Source organism: Plectropomus leopardus, chromosome 8 (genome assembly GCF_008729295.1).
Source record: "Plectropomus leopardus isolate mb chromosome 8, YSFRI_Pleo_2.0, whole genome shotgun sequence".
Lineage (NCBI taxonomy): Eukaryota > Metazoa > Chordata > Actinopteri > Perciformes > Serranidae > Plectropomus > Plectropomus leopardus.
The window spans coordinates 30,548,507-30,571,857 of NC_056470.1; the positions used below are offsets into that span (position 1 = coordinate 30,548,507).

The 23,351-nt window shown below is 38.7% G+C and overlaps 1 protein-coding gene across 3 annotated transcripts; it reads left to right on the top strand.

The window, feature by feature from the left end:
• Nucleotides 1-233: 233 nt before the first annotated feature.
• Nucleotides 234-21,191, top strand: ptpn22 (protein tyrosine phosphatase non-receptor type 22). Of its 3 annotated transcripts, none has more exons than XM_042491705.1 (27): nt 234-318; nt 1,082-1,353; nt 4,942-5,050; nt 5,742-5,818; nt 5,956-6,051; nt 6,198-6,236; nt 6,484-6,555; nt 6,768-6,827; nt 7,365-7,507; nt 9,830-9,896; nt 9,996-10,073; nt 10,267-10,353; nt 11,727-12,276; nt 12,364-12,450; nt 13,485-13,574; nt 14,311-14,382; nt 14,487-14,623; nt 15,421-15,448; nt 15,704-15,808; nt 15,938-16,003; nt 16,106-16,239; nt 17,283-17,310; nt 17,777-17,839; nt 18,106-18,209; nt 20,410-20,437; nt 20,529-20,612; nt 20,697-21,191. In XM_042491705.1, the coding sequence occupies exons 2-27, from the start codon at nt 1,252-1,254 to the stop codon at nt 20,756-20,758; spliced, it is 2,568 nt and encodes an 855-aa protein (XP_042347639.1). In that variant the 5' UTR covers nt 234-318; nt 1,082-1,251; the 3' UTR covers nt 20,759-21,191. The 3 variants fall into 3 exon arrangements, with proteins under 3 accessions (XP_042347639.1, XP_042347640.1, XP_042347638.1); XM_042491706.1 differs by having other exon boundaries at nt 266-318; nt 1,098-1,353; XM_042491704.1 differs by lacking the exon at nt 234-318 and having other exon boundaries at nt 929-1,353.
• Nucleotides 21,192-23,351: the final 2,160 nt, after the last annotated feature.

Genomic DNA, 23,351 nt, shown 5'->3' on the forward strand with positions numbered 1-23,351 from the left:
CCCTCCGCATCCTGATCAAAAACTCAGCTATTCGTAATCTGAACTACATCAACACATACAAGCAATAAGCAGAGTAGACGTAGAGGAGGGACGTCACAATTTCCATCAGACTAATTTCTATCCAATGATGATTTTGACAATGAAATTCCACAAACCACTGACAAAATTCAACCATGTCAGAAAGCCACTAGATGTCGCCACGTTACTGGTGTAGTAACACCTGCTGAACACAACCTGCAATGCACTGCTGACATCTTGATGTGAACTAAGGCACAGTAGGGTGCCTCCTCTCACGTGAAGTGCATGTCGACTTCTCTGGTAAGCCTGCTCTAAGAGCGTTTTCTTTCACATCTTGATATTTTTATCTTTATTTCATTAAACTAGCTATAGGATATACATGTATGTCTTATTATTTCTATTCACACTCTTATTAACATACAGTTTGCTGTATATAGGAAAGGAAGTCTTGCACGGGTGACTTAATGCTCAGTTCCTTAAAGCAGAGCTCCTCCCATTCCTCTTTAAAGCCTTCTTCGTTACATTTAAAGCTGCTCACCCATTAAACACATTACCGGAAGTTTTGCCAGTTTTGCAGTTTTCTTGATTGTATTTTATCTCAAGTGCTGTGCGATGGTTTACCAAAACAAATGGCCACAGCTGACAGTTGGCAGTTGAGTGGGTTAATTGCTGTCTCAGAACATCAGGATTTTCAGGATTCGCAGACACCCTCTCTCCTCACCACTCCCTCTAAAGCTGCCTGCGTCCCTACCCACATCCCTCCTCCTCTCCTCTCATGTGCCCTGAATGTCGTCCAACAGGCTCGACTGCCTGCACTGCACTCTCACTTTGGGTAGCAACAGCTGTTCATGCAAGTTTATATGCACCAATGTGTGGCCCACTCTGTTTGTGGGTGTCACCCTTACAGTCCCTCTGCGACGCTGCCGTGCCATGAAACACCCAAGTGACTTTAGGACCCTGTGAGAGACACCCGCGGGGCGCGGCAATATTTTTAATCTGACCACAGAACCTGTTAGCTTACTCTTGCTTCCTCTAAGACAGTTTACACGTTCCTTCACAATAGTTCCTTGATGTGACAGTGGCAATAGAGAAGTGCTCTGTGAGGCAGCAGCAGAGGCGCCACAGCCCTGAACCCAAGCCCTGCCGACCCTAATCCATGACCCCTGGACGAGGACCTTTGTGTCCTGACATGCCTGTGAAGGGAGCCCGATCCCAGGCAGTGTACAGCCAGCCATGGAGCAGCAGGCCTGGATACTGAGGAGCTTCTTGGCTCAGCTGGAGAGACAAGAGGCTGAGGACGAGCAGGCACCGAACGGCATTGCTGGGGAGTTTGCGGTGAGTCAACTGTTCAGCTTTCACAAAGCAAATTTTGTTTCTTCTGTGGCTTTTATCATCAATCAGAAATCATGTCTTAACGGTTTGTTTATACTGAATTAACTGACAGAAAGTAAAGTGCTGATAGTTTTCCAGCTTTCCAAAATGTCACAAAAGGAGTAACGTTCAGGGAAGTAACACGCTGCTTTTGTCATGCCACTTTGGTGCTTCCTCTTTGTACTGATGCTTGTCAAGAAGGCACATGAACGAGGAAGACCCACAGACAAACGCATTATAGCATTGCCCCTTTAAAACCTGAGCAAATTGGTTTGATTTCTTTCTTTTAAAAAAAAGAAAAGAAAGGCAATGAGCAACCAAAGAAGAAATTTCCCCCAAAAGTTCTTATTAAAAAACTAACCTGACAATTTGTAAACAAAACAAATGACAAAAAAACAACCCAAAGAAAAAAGGAATAAAAAGATTTTGAAGAAAAATCAATCAATTCTAAAATAATTCTGTAACATAATTTTAAATATGTAATTATGATAACTATAAATAGAGTTTTCCCCGACCGCTTTCTTTCTTTCTATCCAAGACATTTATCCCCAGCTTTTTATAAATAGTATAGTAAGTATAAATCTACTAATTTCATATAACATTTCTAATCAAGTTTCTGCCTTTTTAGAATGAAATCCCAACAATTTGCTCAGTGCTTTGAGGTTAAAATACTTGTGAAGGGCGTCTTAAAGCAACAAAAGAAAAGTGATGTCGCTCCAGGTGTCAGAGGGTTAAACGACTAACAGTTAATCAATAATTTGTTCAGTTATCACTAATTTGTCTTTGGAAACACAGAATGATTCGTGCACATTCACACAGAAACACACAAAAAAACTCTTCCTCTAAAGTCTTGACACCCAGGATGACATCATCTCTGGGCTGCTGCCATGGTGATGAGTGACATGTCAGCGCCCGAGGACAGCAACGTGTGCTTCACATGCTGCCCCTCTGCTGTCATACTGCTCCCACCCCGACCACTCTACTCTGAGGGGTCTACTGCATCACTTCCTCTACGAACAAAAAGCGCTCTGTGGAGTTAGCGGTGCAGATGGTCCGCGAGGCCTTTAGCAGACTGTTTGGAACTGCGAGAACTGGCCTCCGAACAAAAAGACCAGTGTCTTAACAAATCCTGTAAGCATGGACGTGCCATAACTTTCATTTTGGTGTCAGACCTTCCACACAGTTAATTCTGCGTGGAAATCCTGTCGGTCTGTACGCCGTCATGTCAGTTTGTAAGCAAAGTGAGTCATAGATTCTGGTCACTCGGGGTTGAATCACATAAAAACTGACCACGTATGGCAGTTGTGTGATCGGTCAAATGTAATCCTCCTGCCATTTGACCTCTCTTTTTCCTGACTCTCCTCTGAGACTGAACTATTATTAAAATACTGCCAAAAAAATGCCGCAACACATTTTAAAGGGACAGATCGTCCATAAATCAAATATATGCTATTTATAAATCTATAAATAGTGTTGGCGATATCAATGGTAGAGATGGCCGTCCTTTCTAAAATATAATGGAACTAGATGGCAAAGTGCCAAAAACAAAAAATTAAAAACTCAACAGAAGTGTCTTTTTCCAGAAATCATGACCCGGTGACTCAAGATAATCCACAGGCCTTGTTGTGATTAGTTTTATGTGGGAACTTTTTTCTTGCTACCAAACTTCACTTAACAGCTGTATCACCACACAGAGGAAAGCGTGCATCTCCTCATGGACGAGAGGCCTATCCCTCTGACAGCGTAAGATTAAACATTCTCCCTCCCGGCTTGTCAAAAACAACCGCATCAGATACTGAGATAAGGTGACACATTTGGTGGCAGTATGATACGCACAGGTGGCCACAACCAAACTCGTCGAATACCGCTTGGCCAGTGGATGTCAGCGTCAGAGATCACGAAGACACTCGTCGTGGTGGAATGATATGCACCAAGCAGCGGTTATTTTTGACACCACCAGAAACATAATGACATAAAGACCAGAAAAAGTCCATACAGGGTCGGTTTGGAGATTGATGGGAAGCTCACCCGTTTGTTTTCTGTGTGAAACCAAAAGTCAATGGAGTTATTTTAACACAGTTAGTTTGTGTAGCATGCTAGATAACATATGTCACACGATGTTACGCTATGTGTATTTTTTTTAAGCCAAACCATGTTTTTCTAACATAACCACATGCTTTTGTTGCCTAAACCGAAAAAAAATGCAAAAGCGAGGTGTTGCACCTAAAGCGCGTTTGTTTTGAAAAAGACTTCATGTACGTGAAAAGCAGAAACTGTCCATTTCCTGTGGAAAATGGAATTGTATTTTGAAAAGACACAACACGTATAACGTGTGTCAGTTGAGATGCCGTCTGTGAATGTCCAGAACAAACCCAGGAGGCTGCTTAAAGTGTCATATTTCGACGTTTAGGTCTATTGACAAAGTGGCGGTATTTGACGAGTTGGTACGAGAACAGGTCAGTTCAGTGGCAAGAAAGAAAATAGCTCCTATATGAAACTGCACACAAGGTGGATTATCTTAAGTAACCGGGTCATAATTTTTGGAAAGAGACATTGCTGTTGAGTTTTTCAAATGTATTTTTTGATGATTTTAGCACCACAGGCCGAGTGCCATCTAGTTCCATTATATCGGAGAGAAAGCAGACATATCTTCGACTGATAACCAATAACACTCGGCAGCTCACACCAAAACAATCCAGACTGAAAAAAAGCACTAAAGATGAGAGGAAAAATACGTATTTTTGATTTTGGGATGAATAGACCGTTTAATAATACAAATGTGCCACAACAATCACAGATTTGCGTCACAGCAGTAAAGTGGTGATAAATAAAGTTGGTTTATCCTAAAGCACTGCAGGCAGGACACCACTGATGTGAAAAAAGACTTTTTTTTTTCTTCAATTAAAAAACACTTACAGCTAACAGTAATTTGCCCTGAAAAAACCCTGCCCAGATATGCTGACGCTCGTATCACTTTTATTCTGCTTGCCTTACATTGATTATAAATTATAGTGAAGCTTGTTTTTCTTTATCAAAAATGAGTACACCTAAAGAAGGTGTGGTTAGTGTATATTTAATTATATCTGTGCATAAAAATCCTTAACATAAACTGAGGCATTACTTTTTATGTAGTATTCTACTAAAGAAACAGTTTTCTCTCATTTGAGCTGTCATGTTTTGTTAGTGAGCAGCTTACAATTATATTTCCATAGAATATAACATGATATCAATGTGAAATGGCACCAACATACACTCTAACAAAGAAAAGAAGCTGTTAAATACATAAAACCAGGAAAATTTTAATAGTGTAGAGAAATTTAAACAGTTATCTAATATATGGTCTTGACAAGGTTGATGATTAAGCTTCATAAAGGTAATATTCTGACCACCACAGGCATTTTCTAAATGCAACTTTAGTTATCGGCAGGGTAAAGCCTTCTCCTTTGTGAGATACATGGTGAGAAAAAAGTCCTCTGACATTCACACAGCTTCAAAGAAATTATGACAAAAATGCTGCAGTTCGGATTAAATTTCATCTGTCTTTTTTTTCAGAGGTTGAAAAGCCAGTCAACTAAGTACCGCACTGACAAAACCTACCCCACCAAGACAGCAGAGAAGCAGGAGAACATCAAGAGGAACCGATACAAAGACATTGTTCCCTGTAAGTTTTGCTCGAGGCAGATTTGTATTTGTCATTTTACTTCTGCATTATAATAAATGATAAATATAATTCTGCATCAGGGCTGTTCAAATAAGATACGAGCAAGAAACTCAGACTTTTTATTCTCTGCATGTTCACACATCTGACACATTAATGCTCTCTTTAAATGTGTCAAGGCTGCATTATATGCATAAATAAAAAAATAAATATGAAAAGAAATTCTTATTGCAATTATGCTGAAAGAATTTGCAATTGTGAAAAGGTTCATTTTAAGAAGAATTTTAGTGGGAATGATATTTTATTTTATTTTCCTGAGAAAAAAAAAAAAAAGATTGAGTGATTTTCAGTAGGGTCTGTACCAAACAAGAATATTCTTTTACATCTAGAATATAATGTGATGGCCGAGGCTTTCATTATTAATAGTATCTTGGGACATATTTTACCTTTGTTCAAAAATTTGAGCTCCATATAGCAACTGTGATACATTTAAATTAATTATGCAGCACTATATTGTAAACGGGTCACATAATCATAGACTTACAGGTTGCATGACATTTAAAAAAAATAAAAAATAAATAAATGTTTATTTTTTATGTATTTATTTTTCGCCATAGGGCGGTGAGAGGTACTGCGAAGGCACTGACTCCTGTGCGACTCTGGTAATCTAACTACATTTCTGGTCTTGTTTCAGTTGACCACACCAGAGTAAAGCTCACTCTCACCACAACTAAAAATGACTCTGAATACATCAACGCCAGTTTCATTAAGGTAAAGGAACAATGTCCACATTTGGAGAATCCCTTTCAGGCTTATCATTGCCTTTTTAGTTTATGTACATGTACAGTATGAAACTAATGTCACCTACACTCTGTGAATCTTGACTGTGAGCTGTGTTTTGTGTACAGGGAGTGTCGGGCTCCAGGGCTTACATTGCTACACAGGGTCCTCTGCCTCACACAGTGCTGGACTTCCTGAGGATGCTTTGGGAGTACAACGTAAAGGTATGACCCGCCTGCAATCTGTCGACACAACAAGGTGCTTTAACACATAATGTTTCTCTCAAAACAGCATTTGGCAAGCGTCAGGTGAAACAATCAAAGCAGCTCTTTCCTTTCATAAACTGACCTTTTGACCTCTTTGGCACCAGGTCGTGGTGATGGCGTGTCGAGAATTTGAGATGGGAAAGGTAACACAATTATCTACATTTCCACTTTTTTTCTGTTGCTTATATACCATCAGTACTAATGCATTCAGTGTGTCAGTTCACCCTCAGCTCGCTGTGGTTTTATAAAACACGACAGTTGGTCTTTGCATGTGTTGGTTTGATGTGTAGATTAAATCCAATTTTGTTGTGTTTCTGAGAAAGTTAAGAAGAATCTGAAATGTAAAATGTAAAATAAAACCCAATGTGTTTTCGTTACTTTTCTCTGTAGAAAAAGTGTGAGCGCTACTGGCCACAAAAACAAGAGCAGCCCTTTGTTTGTGAGCCGTTTACAGTTTACTGTGTGAGTACTCTTATTGTCACAGTCACACTTCCTACTTTGATGTTTCTGCAGAACTGTTCCATAACATAGACACTAAAATCTCACTCTATCTTCACACAACGTGTGTGTGACACATCACACGTGGCTATACTATTATTAACACAATACAAAAGAAATTCACAGTGAGAATAAGTACTCAACTTAAAGATGCACTGTGGGTCTTTTTCTTGCAGGATTCTGAGGAAAATAAAGGAGATTATTTGACAAGGACGTTAAGGGTGACTTATCGCAACGTAAGTAGTGTTTATACTGTACTCCTCTGACTGTGAGAATAACTGTCAGCGCAGTTCTCGTGAAACAAGCGAGAGATTATCAGCTTACATTGTTGTTAGCTGCTACAAAGACTTATGTCATATTTGACATCTTGAAGACAGAATCTACCCACTTAAAGCATTTGTTTTCATAATTCGTTAGCTTTTACAATCATGCATTTGCAAAAAGCAACGCGAATGTGTTCGTCTTGAACTGATATATGACCTTTTCATTAAATGTTGGAGGCCTGCATGCACAGGCGTAATAATTTAAAACATGTGCATTTGCCCCTTTTTATAAAGACACTGAAGTAGCAGAGGTCCTTTTGATGAAATTTATAGATTCCCACCATAAAAGGGAAACAGGAAAGTTTTGACACCCCCACCACCACCACCACCACCACCACCACACCCACACACACACACACACACACACACACACACACACACACACACACACAAAAAACCCACAGTTTTGCATGCATGGTGATTTTTCTACAACGTTTTCATTTTTTCTAGTGTAGCCGAACTTTGAAACAGCTGCACTATTTCAACTGGCCCGATCACGGCGTACCAGACTCCATCCCTCCCATTCTGGACATGTTGCAGGAGATGCGGTCATATCAAGCCCATGACGACGTCCCCTTCTGCATCCACTGCAGGTCAAACTTCTCCATGTTAATTAACCCTCTGGAGCCTGGACAGATCATTTTGACCATATGTTACACTTTAGGATTCAAAAACACTGCTTTATGCTTTGGACTTCTCTAAACTATGACAGTGCTCTTTTAACTGGACTACTTAAAAAATCAGTGAACAAACTTTGGCTTGTGCAAAACGCAGCTGCCAGAGAAAGTGAAACTAAAAGACGGCACATCAAAACTACCGTAGCACCTTTCACCAACTCCCTGTCCCCTTTACGAGGCTCCATTCTCAGTCGTCTGTCTCTGCCTCTAAGAGGAGATGAAGCTTTTTCTTATTATAGACCAAAACAACGTCAAATAAATATTTGACAACTTCTGAACATTTCCTCAAAAAACATTTAAAGACTTAAGGGAAGTTTAGGATGATTATAAAAAGCGTTACTGGTGGCTTGTTTCGTTGTAGAAGAGCTGTAGTCACACTGAAAAATCACACTTTTGGTTTTGATCGAAAGGTTACAAAGGCAAACATAATGCCTGTGGGCAGCATGTATATGTCCCCTTACTTTAGAGGAGGCACCTTCTCCATTTTCTTTGAGACAGGAAGTGTGTGTAGGTGGGCAGACAACTGCCCACAGGGGCATTTCCCCTCAGTTTTTCCACTGCTTACACTTTGATTTAAAACCCACATCTACCTTTTCATTGTAAGTTACATTTAGGTAATTCTTAGAAACCTGCGCAAATTGGCTCGATTACTTTCAAAAGCATGGGAAGAATGCAATAAGCAACTTATGACCCAAAATTAACACAAAATAAAAACAACAACAAAACAAAAAGGAAATGACACGAAAAGTGTGCTTAAAATGGCAAATCTTTAAAATAGTTTTGAATATAAAATTATTATAATTTCTCCCTATCTTTTAAAAAAATATTTAATTTCCCAGTGCTTTCAATTTCTTGCAATCTGTGAAGCATTTTTGCCAACTCACTCATTGCCTGTTCCCGCCATGTTTTCAAAAGAAAGCAAACCAATTTGCTCAGATTTCAAAGTTTTAAATGCTTGTGAAGGACTCTGAACGCAGCACAAGAAAACTGATGCCAGTTCAGGTTTCAAAGGGTTAAACACACACACACACAGAGCACACATCATATGCGGGATTGTTCAGTTAGGGTGTGGGACCTTTTAAATATTTTCTTCTGTCAATCTGCACAAAACAGAACTTTAGGATATTTTCTGTGTGAGGTTCTCTGGGCGATTAATGTAGCTTAAAAACAAGAAAAGACGAAGAATCAGTGAAACAGCTGCATTTTGCTTTTTGTTCTTTTTAAAGTAAACCAATCAGGGTATATACAGATATTGTTTTTGCAAATGCAGATGATCTTCAGAGACTAAGTTGGCTGTTCACACGCAACATTTAAATTAGTCATTTAGTCAGAATGTTCCACATAAATATGCCATTTAAAATTATACTGAAGTACAAACAGGAACCCTTTTTGTTTGATGACTATTTATCGATGTTTATGCTAAAATTACGTCAGTATTCATATGAATACTGTAGAAATACTGACGGGCCCACACCAGGATGATGTGTCAGAAGTGGAATATTGAGTCAGATCCAAAATAACAAAAGGAAATCACCCTATTTTTGAGTGATGTCACCGCGATACAGCTGTCAGAGATTTTTACCCCAACGTGTCATTTTGTTCCTCAACACTAACAGGAAACACGAACTTCTCATATTATGATACAATCCAACCAAACCACCAACTACAGCCCCAGTTACCATAAGAGCTGATTCAGCTCCTGTCTGACAAAAGTCACGCAGGTTCATGGATGGCGCTGTGTTATACTGCTACAGTGGGAGTACTGTTTAGAGGACAATCATGTGTCATATTATCAATGAGCAAATTCATAAAAAAAAGTTTTAAATGACTTCTCAGCATATCCATAAACTAGAACTTCCTGTTTGAAGTCAAAGCCTCAAACATATTTATTTGTATCTATTTATAATACTTATTATTATTATTATACTTCATTATTATTATTATTATTATTATTATTATATTATTTTTATGATCATTGATATTATTTCCATTTATTTTAATTTAATTTAATTTTACTTTATTTTATTTGAATTAGTTCCAGGAGAATTGCCTCTTTAATTCTGATCAAATTAGGATTTTTTTTTTAGTTTTATTTGAATCCTGCGTTGTACTAAATAGGAGCAGTTTGGATTTGGATCACGCACTACAGTGAGCACAAAACAATCAAAATAATCATGACTATACTACTGGAGATAAATTGAGAGATTAAAATGTAACTTTGTGTTGCTGTGGTTTCAGTGCTGGCTGTGGAAGAACAGGAGCCCTGTGTGTAATTGATTACACTTGGAACCTCCTGAAGAAACAGGTGAGATATGCAGACACCTGCAAGTTACTGTATCTATCTGAACTCAGATTAATTCAGCTGTGAAGATTCAAGCTGTGTTGTTTGTGTGTTTATCTTTAGATGATCACTCCAGATTTCAGTATCTATGATTTAGTGCAAAACATGAGAACCCAGAGGCCCTCGGTCGTCCAAACCAAGGTGAGTTGCTGTTTTTTTTCTTTTTTTAAACAAAGCATCAACTGTAACAAATCTTCCAACAAGCAGAGCCACATTTTAGGCACCTCGCGTCAGTTACTTCCTTCCATCAGAGCTCTTTTAATAATGTGTGTTTTGGCTGTCATGCCCCAGGTTACATCACCTAACAGAGCAGGTTTTTGTTGTTTAACTACAGGAGCAGTACGAGCTGGTGTACAGAACCATCAAGTTACTGTTTGAGAGATATCTGCAGTCCATGGATGCACAGACCTGCAGAGACCAGGTGAGCCAACGGGAACACTCCCTTTCGAATGTGCCACAGAAACAATGGAAATGTAGAATATGTTTCTCCGCAAACACAAATTGTGAAGCACAACCACCTCAAACAGTGAAGCAGAAACAGCAGCTGTGGCTCTTTTGTGGTTTCAGTATCACAGACAGAATACAGTCACGTGACCTGAGTGGAAAATCATCATATTTACAGACAAATGAACTATGAAGATGTTTATAAGGGGACTTCTTTACTGGAACACGTATCAAAACGTTAGTGATTATTGAACTGTAACGGCTTCTATGTTGTACTTAAGTATAAATTCGAGGTACTTGAACTTTAATTGAATTTGCTCTTTTCATGCCATTTCATACTTTTACTGCTCTATATTCCTGAGAGAAATACTTTGTAGTTTACAACATTTATCTGAAAGCTTTAGACACTTAACAAATTAAGATTTCCGCACATGGCTTTACTTAAATTTTAAAATGCAGGACTTTCACTTCTAACAGAGTATTTTTACAGTGTTACATCAATACTTCTACTTTAGTGAATTATCTGAATACCTTCTCCACCACTGATATTTACAAGCTGTATACTATTGGACACACCAAGACACTAAAAGTTAGCCAAAATTCATATATAATGCACTGTTTTTTGTTATTGTACATTTTCTTTTTTTGTTTCCTTTTGTTGCTTTTCTTTATTTTGTTTGTAAGATTTTTATAGTCATAATACAAATGCTGTTACAACAGATAGAAAATACCTTGGTTTCCTGTGTTTAGTATTTTTTGTTTTACTTTATTAAAAAAAAGAAAAGAAAAGAAAAAAAGATTGTTATGCAATATAAACCTTTAACTTGATTTGATTTTTTTTTACTTTTGGCATTTTAAATCTTTCATATATATGCGGCCTCTCTGCTGGGAGGCTTAAAGCTAATTAATATTAAGATTTTAGTCCTTAAAGCACCAGTGACTCATGAATGAAGCAAATCACAGAGAAGTAAGAGGAAAGTATTAAAAACAAAGGGCTGAAATTGGATTTATGATCCATCTGAGACCCAGTAAGCAAAAAAGACCCAGTTTGTAAAAACAGGGAGTAAAAACTACCACAAAAACTACACATAGTACACATGTTGCTCCCTACACTACACTCTACATGTTTAAATGTGAATTATCATCGACACTGCGTCAGTGAGGTGAATGCTTTATCTGAAGCTAAATACTTAGTAGTTCAGCTGTAAGGCGCCTCTGTATTCACATGCTGGTTTAAATTGCACACGCCATGATAATAAAAGTTGGGCAAAATTTGAATTTGCTGAGAAATAATGCATTTACATGTTAAGTCTTCATTTGTAAAAAGCTGTTGTGACTCACCCGCTTTAGGTGACAATGGTCCCGCCGGCGATCACGCCCGACACTGAAAGCGAGCTCTCTGACCTCAGTGACGATTTGGATTTGCTGCCACAACTCCAGAACCTGCTGGACGAGGAGAGGGAGGTTTTAGCACAGCGCCACACCCCCTCACCTTTTGCTTCACAAAATCACATTGCCATAAAAGCCAAGGACATGCAGAGGGACCAACAACAATGGCACCTACTCCAAACCCTCCCTGAGGCTCTGGCCCCCACCTGGGACCTGCAGGAGGGACCCAGGACCTCACCCACCCAACTGCACACCAGCCAGCGAGGCCCCGCAGTAGAGGAGAGGATACAGGACAGAGATGCCGTATCGTCGCTCAACCCTCCAGCTTCACCAGCTATGGCAGCAGCCATTTGTCTGATGGTGGAAGATCCCTACTTTGACACCCCGCCAGCAGAGGAGGCGCCAACGGACTCCAGTGAAGACGCCAAAAAATGGGCAGTTAGCCCCGCCGTCAGCACGCCCTTGCTGCGCCTGAACGACCACACTCTGGAGCTTAACTCTCCTGCCTCAGGTAAACATGGTCATATCTGTGCATGCACAGAGACGACAGGTAACATAATTTTGCAGATATTTGCATTAAATGATGTGCATTTTGTAGGTACTGTTGAAGCTGATAGAGATGAGGAGTTACCTCCTCCCCTACCTCAACGAACTCCTGAATCTTATGTTCTGGCTGTGGATGCAGGTTGGTGTTGTTAGTGTAGATAATCCGGTAAATAAACCATTAGTTATAATGAGCTGAGGCCGAAATTTACCGTGCTTCCAATTATTTTTTTAAATTTAATTTTTAAAATAATTTCATTATGACAAGAAAATTAGCTTTTTTATCTCCAGATAATGCCTAATTTTTTCAAGAAAAAAAGCTTTGTTATTTTGCAATAACATGATAAACAATCCATTATCCTTAGAAAACAAAAGCTTGTTTTCTTTTGTTGTCTCAAAATATTTGTGAATTATTTCGTTATGGAGAAAACAAGTTTTGTTATCTTGTGATAACAGAATAATCAACCCATTATTACGAGAAAACAAAAGGTTGTTTTACTTTGTTATCCTGAGAAAATGAGCTTTGTTATCTCGAGATAAGGAGGTAAACAAGCTTTGTTTTCTCTTGATTACGAGAAAATCAACCAGTTATCACGAGAAAACAAAGTGTTGTTTGATTTTGCTTTTGTGGAAGAAATCGAGCTTTGATGTCTCAAAATATCAAGATGTTCACAAAAAGGTCATTTTCCGTTATTACGCTACTAATAATCTTTATCAAAGATCAGTGGTGCTGTGCCAGTATGCATAAACTGCTTCTTTAACAACTGTAGCAACTGACTTGTACCCATCACTGATGTTATTGAGCGCATCAGATGGTAATGAAGTGGTAACGTGATCAATAATCAGTTGCTACCGTTGTCAAGATGCCATCTATACTGGCATGACACACTGAAACACTCCTCGAGATCAGAAATAAAACAACCTTTTGTTTTTTTCTTGTTTTCTTGAGATCTTCTTGTTCTCAGCTTCCACGCTGTGAGGCTTTCTGTGAGCATGTTTGTCATTTCCTTTGATTATTGCATGAATTCCTATTTCACAGGTTCTGATCATCCAGTTATACTGTATTCAAAGAAGCAAGCGCTTAAGGCTTTCCTGTCTTTTAACATTGCTTTATATCCTGGACTTTAGAGTATATTTATCTTAGATATCTTAACATGACATGCTTTTGTGTGTCAGAGCACCCAGATCCCTGCGAAAGGTTAATGGTTATCATTCCACCGAATGCTGCTGCTGAGGCTGTCAGGGAGCTGGGAGGCGAGAAATACAGTAAGTGGAAAATATCTGAAACTTTTAACGTTTTTCTTTCAGTGCCACACCTAAAGGTTCTTTATATTCACAGCATTAATATAGCAGCGAACCATTATTATGAGTTTGTAATAAAAAGCGTTATGAGCAGGGAGTGAAGTCACGCTATCTGTTGTTATCTGAGCTTCTCTGTGGTTTGTTGTGTTAAATCAGTCTGTCTGCGTGTGCGTGTTAGTGCAGGTGTGTATGCGTCTAGCTGCTGGAAATCTTGAGTCCTGAAATCTGAATTTCAGGACTCAATTATTTATGATTATGCTTTTGCATAGTTGAAACTATGTCAATATGAGGAGTCAAGGCATTACATGCTGATATATTCTGTTCATATTTAAGAGTTAATGTTAATAATTATCTGATCTGCACAGACTTTTACTTGAAAAATGAAAAATCTGAGTTTTGCAACTGTTTTAATGTGTTACATATCTGTATATAGGCAATTTATTGTTATTCAAATACACTAGTTTCCTTTTTCCTTAAAATGACAAATATGGATTTTTTTTGAAGGAGTACTTTGATTGTAAGGATAAAAAAAATTAGAGGTAAGAAAAACATCTCAAGTTTAGGTTAGACTTGTGTGTACCCGTACAACCCATTTTGCAATTATTGTTAAATTAGAAGTGACTTTTATATGTTGAAACACTGGCAACATTGAGTCATATAACTATAACAAACTACGATGCTTTTTTTTCGCTATTCCCAGGTAACCCCCCCTCACCCGCCCCCCCACTTCCAGAGAGAACCCCAGAGTCCTTCGAGCTGGCCGTTGATGAAGGTCACTTTATAACACCATGAATCACAATCATTTCAACAATAAACAAAAAAATCTGATTTTACTTAAAAATGTAACCATGAAATGAATTTCTCTTTACCTTACAGCTCCTGTGGAGCAGAGGTCAGAGGTCACGCCGGCAGTGAACCTGAACAGGATAGGAAAGTCTTCAGAGTGGTTCGGTGACTCGAAGCCGGCAGCTGCTGCACCTCAGAGTGAGACGAGTCCATGGATGAGGAGTAAGGTACGGACGAAGTCTCTGCTGGCTGACGTGTGACTTCCTGTGCCACAAAATTTGAAAAATAAAATAGAAACATGAATGAAGTATTTTCACATTAACTGCACACATAACGAATTCAGCATCTGTTTGACAAACACTTCTCTGGTCCATTGAGGATGATGTACATTTGTCAGCTAGACCATAAATGATAAAGTGGTAGCTCGAATTAAAGGACATGTAAAAGTCTTTAACCCTTTAACACCTGCACTGACATCAGTTGTGCAGCATTTAGATGCCTTTCCAGAGCATTTTAACCTCTGAAACCCGCGAACATTTGTTTAATATCTTTCAAAAACACAGGAAAAAACATAACGAGCAATTAAACAAAAGAAATGTCCGGCAAACTGGGGGGAAAAAGTAAAAGGGGAAGGTGTTATCTGAAATGTATCTGCAGGGGGATATATATATATCATAATTAAATATTGAAATTCATGTTACGAAAAATAAAAACATTATTTTTTTGCACTTTCTTGAGGTTATTTCCCCCCCCCCCCCCCGTTTTTGTGCTCATTTTCTGGTATTTTCTTGTAATTTCTTGCTAATTTTTGGGCCATTTATTGTTATGTTGCTTGCAGCCCTCTTCCCATGTTTTTTAAAATTTATTTTTAACAGAAATCAAGCCGATTTGCTCAGGTTTTAAAGGGTTAAGTATCCTGAATTTTACACTGAAATGAAAGGGTTTCTGAAATGACTCGTGTCAGACAATGAGAGCACTTAAAGCAGGAGATCTGTAACCAAAACATACTGTTTTTTTCTTGCAGAGTCTCAAAGTAAAAATGAACGTCACTGGTGAGATATTTATACCATATATACCATATAATGCTCAGGGCTAAATTACGTGCTGCTGGCTAATTAAACCAGCTGACAATGTAAAAAATAAATTAAAATTAAATTAAATTTTTATTAAAAATGCACTGTTGTAACATTACCAGGTTATGTACCTTTATAATAAGAAATTCAAGATGTCGCTTGAGCTGCCAGTTGTTATGAAATGTGTGTGTGGTACTTTTAATAGTATTTTCTATTTTCTATTAATATCTCCAGTACCAGTAACACACCCTGAACCTACATCAAATACAACATCAAAGCTCCACCCTCACTGTCCACCTCTGGAGCCGCCGCCGCCTCCGCCGCCGCTGCCGCCTCAAAGTAAGAGCAACACACTGAACGACAGCATTACGATCAAATATCATAACATCAACACCCACACACAAAACGATGAGTGATTTTTTTGTTATTGACTAAGAAATTAACATTTGATTATCTTCGGTTGTGCAGCGGAAGAGAGCCTGACTCCTCCGCTTCCTGACAGGACCCCAGAGTCCTTCATCCTCACAGACCAGAGTGAGCTCATCACTGCCTCCTTACAGCACACACACACTTTGACTCACGCTGCAGTGCTTGTTGTCTAACTGAAGCCCCGTTTTGTTTGACTACAATTTTCAGTTCATGAGAAAACCGCCCTTTGCCCGCCGCCCGTAGAGACGACGCGGCCCTGGCCGAGGGTCGGCTTCTCGTCTGAATGGGACGGCACCGCTCAGCCAAAGAAGTTCCTCGATGTTGTCATGAACAGGAGCAAGGTGTGGACTTTTAAAAAGTCACAAACTGAGGGCTGCAGTATGTTACAGCCAATAGGCACAAAAAAGTTTGGCCTTTCACATTTCTGCAAACCACAGAGCTGGATGATGCAGCAGATATGTTGAAACTTTGTTTCAACAGTGCTGTTGTTAAAGTGCGGTTAGGTTTGTGTACAAAAAACACATGGTTATTGTTGAGGAAGGATCATGTTTTGGCTGAAAATGACTTGTTTTGGGAGATTTCCAACAGGAAAAGCAGCAATGTCTCAGTGACACTATCCTCCTATTTAAAAAAAAAACATGTTTCATGCTGACAGCTTGTGAGTAAATACCCATATCTGGAGCCTAAAAAGCCACTAGAAACACGCTGACAAATTGCTAAAAAAAAACCAAACACAAAACGCCCATGTTTGGAGCCTAAAATTCGTGGGAAACAAGGCGTCAAGTCATCAAAAAAATTGCCCCTTTTGAGCCAAAAAACACACTCAAAATCAGCAAAAGGTCACCAAAAACACGCTTGTTTGGAGCCTAAAAAGTTGCTGAAAAGAGACCAACAGCTTGCTAATATTCACCCAAGTCTGGAGCCTTAAAAACCACTGGAAACACAGACAGATTGCTAAATAACACCCACGTCTGGAGCCTCAAACGTAATGGGAAACAAAACGACGGATCACCAAAAAAAAACAAAACCTTTTTGAGCCGAAATATTCACTTGAAATGGTAAAAGGTCTCTAAAAACACAGTTACTTGTAGCCTTTAAAGTCACTGAAAACACGCCAACAGATTGCTAAAAAACACCTAAATCAGGGGCCTACATGAATCCTTTTAGAAATGTTATATGTACTAAATGTGCAAATACAACATGGCTTTATGGCTTACAGAAATGTACAGTGCCAATCTCCTCTTCTGGAGATTGGGCAGGTTTGAACACAAAGACAAACACTCGCTGACTCATTTTCTGATGCCGTGCTCAGTGCTTTTCCATTACGTGGTCAACATGAGTTTCCAAGTGTTAGGGCATTAACGTGATTTTTTTTCCCTCTCAGAGCGTTCGAGCTAAAAGTTCTAAACAAGGTAAGATATTTTATTTTATGAGTAAAGACTCCCTTCTCTTTCCTTTTTTATTCTAATCTGGCAATTAAAGAATAAGGCTAGTAATTTTATTTATTTTTCATGTAGACTATACACAATATCTCCCATGAAAAGACCAAAACAAACAAACATACTAGTCCATCTGCATTCTGTCCAATATGTACCTTTGATTTTGTGGTGAACTGTCCCTTTAGTCAGTTTAGGTGACAGGCTAATGATTTTTGCTGACAGTAATCCACCAGTTTATCACTTAATCCATGATTGTATTGTGTTCTTAGTTGAGTACAACAGCCTGCAGGTTTAAGTATTTAGCAGTACCTATCTTCACCACTGGGAGGCATCCTTTTAAACAAGAGATGAAAGCTTGATTGGTAAAATGTGTTGTTCATGATTATTTTAAAGATTATACTATTAGAAGAGATAGTTGATTTCTGTGTTTGTGCTGCAGAGCCCCCCACAGCAGGGTGGCGGCCTGCTTCACATCCTGTGGTCGTGGATGGAGCAGGAAGTGGTGAGTTGCCTCAGACATTAGGGGCTGCACACGACCTCTTTCACACGTAATGGTATTATTAGACACGTATTTTCTCGTGATTAAATATGTTTGAAGCCATGTCACATAAAACAATGTTCAGCCACACGTCTGAGGCTGTGGTGGTTCCTAGTGAGACTAAATAACACTGATAATCAGCCTTATATAACAACCACATGGAGGTTGTCATGAGTGCAATTTGTAATGCAACAAATAATAAAATTTCCTTTCGGTGTTTGTGTTATTAGCACCAGTGGAGCAGCATGATGTGAACCGCAGACCCTCCCTGAACGCTGTGACACCAGGAAACAAAGCAGAGAAAAGCAGCGAGAAGGGCATGTCTCGAACAAGGGTAACACAAGAGATAACACAACACAATAAAGCTACAGCTGGAAACTTTAATGAAAACAACTTTTTTTCATATTTGCTCAAACTGCCACTACATCCACATGATAGTGCATGAGACAGTCTGAAAAAACATGTTCTTCTCCCTCCTTATACTGCTACTAATGGCATTTGCAACAATTTACTACAGCTGTTGGAAACAACAAATCAGGAGTCTTTATCGCATCCCAAACTTTTCTCCGAGTGATGACAAGTGCTGAGTTTTGGCTCGACTATTTGTAAGCACCGCCACGATGGGCTGTGTGTAAGGTCTGCTTATTATCATCTCAAAATCGTCACACACCGCCGCTTTTGCAAGCTTTCCCTGTGAGACCCTGACGCCAAAAGCCACCTTTGATGTCCCCATGATGTCCCCATGATGTCCCGGACAGCTGGACGCTTCAGCTCAGAAAGCAGCCAACCAAAACCGTTTCCGGTATTACTAATAAGGTATATAATAATCGTTTTAACGATTCAGAATCGATTCAAAAATCCTAAACATCGATTATAGACTATATTTACTAAATACAGTTTATACTATATTTATTAAATATATTACTTAATATAGTCTATTCTTACCCCTCGAAAATGTTTATCGCTTAGAAAAGTCTTAATAATTTTGAGACCGTTTGTCGGATCGCCTTACTTTTTTGGCTGTGCCGATGCATCGTAGCTCTTTCAGAGGCCTCAGTATCCAGCCTGGGAATTCTGGTGTTTTTATGGGACCTTTTTCGATAAATCCATGATGATAGATCCGATATTAGGTGTCTTCCGTCCGTATTTTATCCCCATTTCGATGATAAAAGTCGATTAGCACCGATGCTAAACGCCATATTGGTTTCCCATGGTTCCTCTGGAGAGGTCAGAGGTTTGTTTTGGTTTTGTCCACCAATCGGAAGACGAGCCGACGCTTTGTATCCGCTTACGTATGTTATACGTCATCTGGAGCAAACTGCACTGTGATTGGCCAAATCCTACTGTAACTATCACTTTGTGTTATTGGTACCGCCTCCTGCATTAGAATAAACTCTGGTAGCCCCTATAATAATAATAATAAATAATAATAACAATAATAATAATAATAATAATAATAATAATAATAATAATAATAATAATAATGAGACAAGGGTAAATCATGAGACAGTGTAACAAGCAGCAGCGCTTCATATGATGTAAACTCTACATGACGACTCGGGATGAGAACGTGTTGATAGGTCACCGAAACAGCTCAATGTGATGCTCATTAATCATAATCAGACATGATGCACTAACTGTCCCAGTTAAGTCCCATTCAGACACACAACGTAAGCTGCACCGTCCCAGGGTTCAGTGAGCACAGAGCAGCTGCAGTAATTTAAATTTTAAGTATACATTAGTATTAGTTGCTAATAGTCAGTTTTTCAAAACTTAAGCTCATTTTTCTAAACTTAAGCTCATTAAAAAATATCTGCGTTCAACTATGGGGCATCTCAGTGGTCTTGCTGTCATCAGCTTCAGTGCAGATGAAGCTGTGACCTAAATAACGACCTTGAAGCCAGGAAATGCAGACGTGCCTCTGCAGAGCCTCAGCCACACAACTGCTGGGACAACTGCTGGCCGTGCTATAGTTCTCCTGTAGTGGAAGTTTTGTGACTTTTCCTCGGTTATATAGAAGCTATGGCATACTTCTGCTTTTCCTATTATTTATTTATATTTATTTTAATTACACTAAGGGCATGAAAATGGCCAGCTGGGGGCCTGGTCACAATTGTTCTCATTTTACAGCTGAACAGTACCGTTAAATATGTTTCAGAAAACATTTGAGGTGAGAAATAGAAAATGCAGTCACAGCATCTTGATTCGTATTTTATCAGTGCTGTCTGACAGTCTGACCGCAGGTCACCAGCAGTGACCTGCGGTCAGTGACAGTTGACAGTTGCGTCAGAGACTCCTTGGCTCTGATTGGTTGTTTTCCTCACATGCATTAATGCCATAAGAGCACAAAGAGAGGGCAGAGGAATATGATTTTTTTTCTGCAGATTATCTGTTTCATGTATGATTGTGAGGTCAGTTTCAGCAAATATGACAAAGTTATTTATCAGAAAGTTACCAACTACAGCTTGAAAGAGTTAAAAGTAAAAAATTTGAACTGTAGATAACTAAATTCTGTTTTTGTTTCTTTTGTCCAGAGTCTGTTTTTTAGACACAAGCAAAAACGTAAGTGATGCTAATTAAAATTGTAGCTCAATAAATGCACTGATGTTTATAAGAAAAGTAAAACTAACATGTCTAAAACTCACATACACAGCTAAAACTGCCCCTCCGCCTCCTCCTGCTCAATCTGAAACACCACCTCCTCCGTATAGTGCTGCATCTTCAATCTTCAAATTTGGTAGGCCTCCATCTATGTCAGTGTGCAAACATATTATGCAGAAATTACATCTGATTTTTATAACACCATCATCATCTTCTACAGGATTTGGGAACCGTTTTGGAAAGCCAAAAGGCCCCAGGAGTTATCCAGAGACCTGGGTTTGAAAAACGGACCTGCTCTTTTAATGATGAATCAACAAAATGCATTGCCAAAGGACTTTGACAGTATCCTTGAAGATACGGTGGAGGACCACATACAGTGGACCTGAAAAGCACTGAAGGCCGCTCTGTGTCCTGCACAGCACAGTAACGCCCACAGCAGAGAACTGGGAGTGCCTTGATTACAGCTCTGATGCACTTCATGAAGTATATCAGCTCAGGTTGATTTTAATTATTGATCAGTGCCTCATTGAACAGCACAGACAGTCACTTGGACCAATGACTTGAATGTTTAATCAAAAGCTCAGCCTCTAGAATAATTAGCTTGAAGAGGTGGGCAGTCTGCGGTGAGAAGACGTACACTTCTTGTTTAAATGCTTAAAGCAACGCTGTAAAAGGAATACTTTACCCACAAAATGATCATTTGTGTATCAGTTGAATTTGTGAAAAAAAGCTGTTTTTTCTTGCATGCCTCCACAGTGAACAAAGAATCCAAAAACTACGGAAATTCTTGATGAATTGAAGTCACAGGGGTCCACCTCAAAAAACAGCAAAACCATATCAAAACATCAGTTTACAAACTCTCAAAAAACTCAGAATAATCCAAGTCTCTTTTTTTTCTATTCGTATGGTAAGTAAATACCCCAAATAGACAGATTCATCTGACTGCTCTCTGCAGAACCAGACTCCATTGACAAAAACACTAATTTTACCTCACTGTGAGCACAGGAGCTGCCAGTCTGCCGCTGCCTCGATTGGCAGTTTGCTTGTGTTATTGTGTGACTTGGGTGAATCTGAACTAACCCCTTAAACACTAAAGTCACACAACAACACAAACAGAATAACTGATCGAGTCAGCAGTAGACCAGAAGCTCCCGTGTTCAGCGAGTTAAAATCACTGTTTTTGTTAATGGAGTCTGGCTCTGAGGAGAGCATGGGTAAGTTTCATTTCAGTTCAGTTTTAAATACTATTTCAGTGACGATGCATGTGTATGACAGTTACTAAGAATGGGACTGGATAAATGAGACTTTGATTACATTACATAAGTTGTTTAAGAATTTGTGATATTTGTTCTGATATAGTTTTTGCTCCATTTTATAAAGAATTTCTCAGTTTCTCAGTCTTCGATCACCATGGAGGCATGCAAGAAAAACAAAATTTCCTCACAATTTCAGTAAAACACACGGTGAGTTGGTGATATACAAATGATTATTTTGTGGGTGAAGTAAAAGTTACCTGCGTGTGAGTTTATGCTTTTGGCGTGAAATGAGGAAACGGGTATAATGTGCATTTAGTTCATCAGCACATCATTTTTTTGTTAAAAAGACGACAAACTAAACATCAAGAGTATCGTGTGCGTCATCAAGTTTAGTGTGTCTACCTAAATTCAAACATTTATCTGTAGTTTTTAAATGAATTTTATCATCTTATAAAAGGATTATCGACATCTTACAAAAGATATCAAGGTAAAGAGAATGTGATGTATATTGAATATGCATAAGATGCAACTGTAAATTTGAAATGTGTTTAAACTGGTTGCACACAAAATTATTTATTAAAAAATATAGAAAGTCTATGCATTCTCAGTTTTTTTTCTCTACTTAATCATATTGGTACCAGATCTCTACTGCCTACAACTTATCACCCAGGAAACTGACAAAAAATGATTAAAAATGTCTCAGTACAAACATTAACAACAGCAATCACGACAAACATGACAAAAAGGCTAATCTGACAGCTTTTTAGCTGTCAGCTTATTCCTATGCTGAGCAAGTAAGTCAGAACTCTATGACAGCCATATTTCTCACAAACATAATGTCCTTTTTGCTTCCTGAATAAAGCATGTTTGACACTATAATGCAGGGATGTCCTGATCAGATCTGAAACATGAGTTTTGGGCCTGATCAACACAGTTTTAGATCGATCTGTGTGAGTTGTTTTTAGCACGTGCCCTGCCTGATCCTTTTTTTGTCCGCCAGCACACGTGTTGTAAACTGAGAGCACAGTTTGTGGCTGATATTCTGGTTTTATTGTAATGTTGCAACTTCAATGAGTAGAAATTATTTTTTTCACATTCAATTTGAGCTGCTACAAATTTTTAAGAATTGAAAATTCAAACAAAAACAACTGTTGTACTTAGTGGATATGAGAGCTATTTCTGAGTACATATGTCACTGTGTTGACTTGGTCATTTTATGAAAAAATAACTAAAAATGCTGCACTGCTGCACTTACTAAAATAAAATAAAACAAAAACCCTTAGGAAGTGTTTGGATGCAGACATTGCAGAGCTAAACTGTCAAGCATAAACATTGAACTGATTTTAATAATTTTAAAGTACTTGAAGTGTGCTTTGTGCAGCTTTATTATCCAGGTAAATAAAAGTATCGCATTGGGAATCGGTATCAAGCAGATACTTAATATCAAATGACTCAGAAAAAAACCCTGATCGGGACATCCCCACAATGATGTAGTTACTGTTTCTTCCAGGTGACGTGCAAATGTAGAAAAAAAACAAAAAAAAGGCTCATTTGAGCTCTATGGCTGCTTGGCCAATCCTCAATTTATCATCCTACCCATCAATAAATAAACCTCACGG